The sequence below is a fragment of the Gadus morhua genome, chromosome 4, assembly GCF_902167405.1.
Source record: "Gadus morhua chromosome 4, gadMor3.0, whole genome shotgun sequence".
Classification (NCBI taxonomy): domain Eukaryota; kingdom Metazoa; phylum Chordata; class Actinopteri; order Gadiformes; family Gadidae; genus Gadus; species Gadus morhua.
Window position 1 is genome coordinate 36,211,141 of NC_044051.1, and position 7,500 is coordinate 36,218,640.

A 7,500-nucleotide genomic window follows, 5' to 3' on the forward strand; every position below is an offset into this window, starting at 1 on the left:
AACACCCGTGAAAGCTGTGGTTTGAGTCAGCGCTCACGCTGACATCCCCAAAAGGTCCCCTAAAATGTCAGCAAAATTATGAACTGAAATTTATTTTCATGAAAAAAAACGTTCCACTTGCATGGTAGGACTAGATTCCAGTGATCACAATCAATAGCGTCAATTTGGCCTGACAATTAATCAGGCAAAAGAAAACATAAGGGTACCACTATCGTTTTCTTGTCGTTATAGAATATTGTCAGGCCAAGAAAAAACGTAAGGTTACTACTGTCGTTCTTTTATTCATTATAGAATATTGTCAAGCGACAAAAAAAAAAGTAGTGCCACTGTCGATTTTTTTGTCGTTATAAAATACAACATAAGGGGTACCACTGAGTATTTTGTCATAACATATAAATAAGGGGTAGCAGTTGTTTTTTGCCGCAATAAAACATTGTCAGGTCAAAAAAAACAAGGGTACCACTGCCGTTTTTTTTGTCATGATAGAATATTGTCAGGCGAAAGAAAACAAAGGGTACCACTGTCGCTTTTTTCAGTCATTATAGAATAAAACATAAGGGGTACCACTGTCGTATTTTTGTCACTACCAAATTTTGTCAGGGCAAAGAAAACATAAAACTGTTGTTTTTTTCTCTTTACAGATTAAACATAAGGGGTATTCACTGTAGTTTTTGTCTTTATAAAATAATGTCAGGCCAAAAAAACCATAAGGGGTACCACTTTCGTTTTTTTATCTTTATATAGCTAATAAAACATGCAGAACCAGAAAACACGCAATATTACACTTTTTCGGCATTAAAATGCATTTCCATAACATTTCAAGCGAGAAATGTGTGTTTTATTGTCGTAATATTCGTTCAGTGAATGAATATGGTGATTTGTTAGTTCAACAACTCCACATCCGAATATCTGGAGCATCCGGGGGGGATAAAGAGATCTCATATTTTCACGCAGTGACACCGCTAAGGTGATTTGGTTTTCTTTTTGTCTTGTTTTAAGAAGGTTGTTGTTAAAACTGTTCCTCCTTTAAGGCAAACTAAGCGCTGCCAGCTCTATGGTGATGGGACTGGCCAGTCCCAGAGGATTGAGCTTTAGTGTTCAATGACTAACAGTGGAGTCGCGGGCTGGCAGTAACTGACCAGCCGAAATAAGCTTGTGAAACCCCCATCCTTTCTCCTTACTCATGGCCCTCAACGCACAACGGAGCACGAACTCCATAAAACCAAACGGCGTGCTTCAGCTGCCTGTGATAGAAATAGAGAGGTTCTTATATTTAATAAGTCATACTCGTTTTAAAATCCAAACGATATTCACCCATTTATTCATTATTCACCTTTGTGACAAACCTAATGCAAAAAAGACAACGTACAATCACCCAAAACATATATAATTATTAATAGCATAAATTATAAAGGTCTGCTGTCCACATGAAGGTGAATACATATACCTTAACCATCCAATCCCAACGAGACGTTGTCTCCTCTGTATCCGTATAACTTTTTTACAAAAATAAAGCCTCTATCATTGGAGCGGTTCCTCGCTCCTCATTCGTCCTCTTCATGCCTCAGACAAGATGGCATACACGATGACATCATGTATCTCCCCAGACCATACCGGTCAAAATCGGCCCGGACCGGTCTGGAGGCGGGACGACAAGTAGGCTCCTCCTCCTCTCCCTGGGATGTGTGACGAGAAAGATTCAGCAACTCCGATTGGCTGGGGTCTTCCGGCTCCCTTCGTCTGAACGGCGGGAACGACCAATCGTGTCGGCCAGTGCAGAATGTCGGGGGATACGATTGGTGGTCGTCTGGGCTGAATCTGCAGGCATGGGAGACAGGGCATCAGCCTTTGTTGAGATACTGATTGCAGAACACACACACACACACACACACACACACACACACACACACACACACACACACACACACACACACACACACACACACACACACACACACACACACACACACACACACACACACACACACACACACACACCTGTTGATCTTCACGGCTGACATGCAGGTCGAAAGATTGGTCCAGGGTGGAGGCGGCCGCGGGCTCGCCATGGCAACGTAGTCCTCCCCGTGCGGAGTGTGGCGGGTACCTTGGGGGGACATCGTCATATACGTGCCGCAGGAGACGGTCGCCATGGACACCGCCTCCACAGCCATCTCCATGTAACCGCTGGCCTGGTGGGCGGAGCTCAGATGAGACCGGAGACAGGGACTCGAACCGTCGCTCGAGCCACCGAGAGATCCGCCGTCGTAGGGACAGGCGCCGGACGCTAGCTGTGATTGGACGGTTTCGGCGGCGGCGGCGGCGGGGAGGGCGTGCCGAGGTGGCGCTGCACGCGGGACTTCTCGCCCGACCTTGTCTCGGGAGCAGGCCCCCCCCCGGACTCTTGGTGTCTGGGTGTCCGAGGCCCCTGGGGAGAGCCTGAAGTCCGGCAGGACCCTGAGGGCCCGGACCGCCTCTCGGACCGCCTCGTGGACCTGCTGGGCCAAGCTCAGGTCCGCTGCACGGACCGGGACCGACGCACATCAATAGAGACGAAGCTTCAAACAGAAGCAAAGGGAAGCGCAATGCATGCAGATGCTAGCTTGGGCCTCGACAGGAAACGTTTTCACTAGAATATGATTTGATTGAATGACACAAAAGTGACAAAACACAACTAATTAATCTTAAATATGTAAAAAAAAAGTATAAATAAATAAGAAGGAAGCGGTGTGGTTACATGGTCCCTGCATACTGCTGCTGTCAAGTGTCAAGTGAGTGCTTGCATTCTAGTTTGTGTGTTTGTGTCTGTTTCTGGTTGGAGAGAGAAGGGATTGCTGATCAGCTGATCTAACCCTTAGAACTGGCCCACCAGTGGAACAGGTGGATAAGAAGGGTTGGTCTGAAGCAGCCTAATTACCCGTAGGTGTGGTTTGGGCGTAAGGTGCAAGAAACCAATGAGAGTGCCAGCTCCCATCCCCTTTAAGAGCCATGAGCGCATTTGAATCGGACGAGTTGATATTTTGACAGCGCGTCTGCAGTCTCCGATGAGACAGATGCACATGAATTTGCAAATGGCTTAGTTTATTGCCAAATAATGTGGCCTAATTCACAGTGACAGAGATGGAACCTTCCCGAACCACACATATCATCTGTCACCATGTTCAATTAGCAGCACGCTATGTTGGATTGCATTCATGTCCACGCCTTTGCCAAACGTGACTGTGACCGAAAACTATTTCAATAACGCAAACTACATAAATGTCAGGAAACCATGTTTTAAACCACGGTTGTAAAACCACAATGTAAAAACACGTTTACATTTAGGGCATTTAGCAGACGCTTTATCCAAAGCGACTTACAATAAGTACATTGGTCATAAGAAAGTGAACCAAGTGCCAAGCACTTACAAATCACTTGGATAACCCATTCCCCGTATACAACAAAGATAACTAGGATAAGATACTACACAACTAAGTACTTTAACTAAATATGACATACATTAAGTGTGTTCATTAAGTGCCAGGATGTACAACATACAATAAGTGCGTACATTTAGTGCCAGGACGAACAACAGACAATAAGTGCGTACATTAAGTGCCAGGATGTACAACATACATAAGTGCGTACATTAAGTGCCAGGACGAACGACATACAATAAGTGAGTACGTTAAGTGCCAGGATGTACAACATACAATAAGTGCGTACGTTAAGTGCCAGGACGAACAACAGACAATAAGTGCGTACATTAAGTGCCAGGACGAACAACACACAATAAGTGCGTACATTAAGTGCCAGGACGAAAAACACACAATAAGTGCGTACATTAAGTGCCAGGACGAACAACATACAATAAGTGCGTACATTAAGTGCCAGGACGAACGACATACAATAAGTGCGTACATTAAGTGCCAGGACGAACGACATACAATAAGTGCGTACATTAAGTGCCAGGACGAACGACATACAATAAGTGCGTACATTAAGTGCCAGGACGAACGACATACAATAAGTGCGTACATTAAGTGCCAGGACGAACAACATACAATAAGTGCGTACATTAAGTGCCAGGATGTACAACATACAATAAGTGCGTACATTAAGTGCCAGGACGAACAACAGACAATAAGTGCGTACATTAAGTGCCAGGATGTACAACATACAATAAGTGCGTACATTAAGTGCCAGGACGAACAACATACAATAAGTGCGTACATTAAGTGCCAGGACGAACAACAGACAATAAGTGCGTACATTAAGTGCCAGGATGTACAACATACATAAGTGCGTACATTAAGTGCCAGGACGAACAACATACAATAAGCGCGTACATTAAGTGCCAGGATGAACAACATACAATAAGTGCGTACATTAAGTGCCAGGACGAACAACAAACAATAAGTGCGTACATTAAGTGCCAGGACGAACAACATACAATAAGTGCGTACATTAAGTGCCAGGACGAACAACATACAATAAGCGTGTACATTAAGTGCCAGGACGAACAACATACAATAAGTGCGTACATTAAGTGCCAGGACGAACAACAGACAATAAGTGCGTACATTAAGTGCCAGGACGAACAACATACAATAAGTGAGTACATTAAGTGCCAGGATGTACAACATACAATAAGTGCGTACATTAAGTGCCAGGACGAACGACATACAATAAGTGTGTACATTAAGTGCCAGGACGAACAACAGACAATAAGTGCGTACATTAAGTGCCAGGACGAACAACATACAATAAGTGAGTACATTAAGTGCCAGGATGTACAACATACAATAAGTGCGTACATTAAGTGCCAGGACGAACAACAGACAATAAGTGCGTACATTAAGTGCCAGGACGAACAACATACAATAAGTGAGTACATTAAGTGCCAGGATGTACAACATACAATAAGTGCGTACATTAAGTGCCAGGATGTACAACATACATAAGTGCGTACATTAAGTGCCAGGACGAACAACATACAATAAGCGTGTACATTAAGTGCGAGGACGAACAACATACAAAAAGTAGTAGTGGTGAGACGGGGTCTAGGTGAACTCTGAACAGGTGGGTCAACACAGATGTAAAACGACGACCAGGTCGCCCCCTCCCCGTGCTGTGGGGCTCCGGGCTTCCCTACCTTGGTCCACGGCCTCCATCCACACCTCCCCCGGCCCGTACGGAGCACTGCGCCCCAGCTCCAGGAAGAACATCCCATCGCGGTGACCGTAGCGGCGCACACTGAGCAAGGGCAGCGTCACCCCCGGCAACCGGGGCCAGCCGGCCGCCGGCCCTCTGACCAGGACGAGCGAGTCGGCCGAGAGGCAGAGCCGCATCTCCCCCGCGAGGGACTTGGTGCGACCCAGTCCCCTGGGCTTCACGGTGACGAGCCAAACCTAAAACAAAGAGCGAAGGGGGGGGGGGGGGTATTTTCTATTTGAATCAAGTTCGGTAGCCTTAAATTTGGGTTTATAATGGATGATTGAGTTTGTTGCCATCTGATAAAAAAAACGTAGACTACCTCTTTAAATACACCAGAAGTAAGAGTACAATATCCATCGTCCTCATCGTCCAAACGTTCTCCTCCTTCGTCTTCCCCCTCTCCCCTCTCCTCAGTGTCATCTTCGTATCTCTGCTCCTCCTCGATCAATCTCTTCACGGCCCAGTACCAGTCTTCTTGCTGGCCTGTGTCTTCGGCCACCATAACCAGAGTGTAATCCTTTGCGTAAAGCTCCACCGTGTGGCCTTTACTCGTACTCGACACTTTGCTCACGCCGAGGCAGCAACGAAGATTAATCACTCTGGAAAAAACTGTTTTTTAACGCGTATTCAAAATATAAAAAAGATGTCTTCTGCTGCTTCTGAGGCATTGCAAACGCCATACATGCACGTTTATTTAGTGCAATAGCTACTTCAAGAATCGTTAAAACTAAGCTACATCGTCATTAACACTTTACTCTTTACCTATACTGGAATAACTACAAACTAGAACTGCAAGCAGTTATGCAGGGGTCCAAGAAGTGTGCATTTCGCCGGCACAACGCGACAAGAAATGTGCATTTCGCCGGCACAACGCGAAGCAAGTATTCAAAACGCTACCGTGAACAACATGTGGATATAAAGGTTTTGACTGTGGGAGCTTCGGTGTGGGAGTTATAGCCTAAAACGCGTTTTCAGAACATTCCATTGGCCAAATAGGAGATAGACAATGTCGTCTTTTTTTGGCGCCGCCCTGTGGCGAAATTTTCCAAAGACAATTTTCCTTTGCCAAATAACTCCCGCCCATATTAATAATTGTTGGACATATTTTCTATATAGACTCGGGTTTGCCCCTTGATAGTTTCCCTTGAGTTTGAAGAACATTCCTTTGGCCAATTAGAAGATATACAATTTCCTCGTTTATTGCGCCCCCTAATGGCGAAATTTTCCGAAATTTTTATCGATCGTCATTAAGGTTAGCACCAACATGTGTGTACAATTTGGACTCGATCCGATGTCTAATTTTGGATTTTTTTGGATTTTTAATTTTCCACGTCTATTTTAGCTCATAAACCAATATTCAAAACGCTACCGTTTTATCGTCGAGGGTCGGATCCAAAAAGTGATCAATGCATCTTTGCGTGTGCGTCTGAAGATGTCGTGTGCAAAGTTTGGTGTCGATTGGTCAAGAAATGTGGGAGGAGTAGGGAAAAAACAGTTTTGCGGTTTTCGCGATTTTGCGAAAAAAATTATAGACGCAAATGGGCGTGGCCTATGCCAAAAGATGCAGCAGACTCCAGTGAATAAGTGGGTACAAGTTTTTGACTGTGGGAGGTTCGGTGTGGGAGTTATAGCCCCAAACGCGTCTTCCCTTGGTATAGCGCCACCTAGTGGCCGGCGTGTCTGGATTTGGTCGTCTGCTTAGAACTCAGGGACCTGGATCTAGTCATGCAATTGGCGTGTTGGCACCATTTACGGTTTGGGCTGTGGGCACACTTTTAGGATTAGCATGTCGGAATAATAATAATCCTTACAAAAACAATAGGGATCCAACCTGTTGGCTTGGACCCCTAATAAATAGATACACAAGTCCTACCTTCGCTTGTGGCAGCCGAACAGCGCTTTCCCTGCTGCTGCAGGGTGCTTCTCTATCTCCTTGAACCTCTCCTCGGTGTCATACCACTCTAAAAGAGCTGGTCGGGTGGGACTCCCAGCACTGAGGACGAAGTAACGTCTGTGGTGCAGCTCGGCCTTCCCCATGTACCCCCGCTTCACCACGTCGTGGTCCCCCGCGGCGACCCCAACGGCTGTCAAGCCGCCTGTCCCGGAGTAGCGGGCCGCTGGAGGGCCAACGAAGAGAGCCCCGTCGTGGGCAGGGGAGGTCGAGACGAGGGATACCTTATCCCAGATCGGACCGCTTCGACCTGGGGATGCTGTGGGCGCGCTGGGGTCAGGAGTAGGACTGCAGCAGCCACACGCCTCTGCGGCCTTGCTCATTTCCCCAACAGCTGCGTGAGTCGTCGTCAT

General features: G+C 46.3%; 1 protein-coding gene across 1 annotated transcript in view; it reads right to left on the reverse strand.

Annotated features, from left to right (window-relative positions):
* Positions 1–1,305: 1,305 nt before the first annotated feature.
* LOC115542287 (insulin receptor substrate 2) overlaps positions 1,306–7,500 on the reverse strand; it is a 6,439-nt gene continuing 244 nt past the window's right edge. Inside the window, exons 1-5 of the mRNA XM_030354533.1 lie at positions 7,070–7,500; positions 5,516–5,795; positions 5,135–5,390; positions 1,999–2,518; positions 1,306–1,818 (exon numbers count right to left, since the gene is read on the reverse strand). The exon at positions 7,070–7,500 is cut by the window's right edge and continues 244 nt beyond it. Of these exons, the coding sequence (XP_030210393.1) occupies positions 1,545–1,818; positions 1,999–2,518; positions 5,135–5,390; positions 5,516–5,795; positions 7,070–7,500 (1,761 nt within the window). The 3' untranslated portion in view covers positions 1,306–1,544. The remainder of the gene's footprint in view (positions 1,819–1,998; positions 2,519–5,134; positions 5,391–5,515; positions 5,796–7,069) is intronic.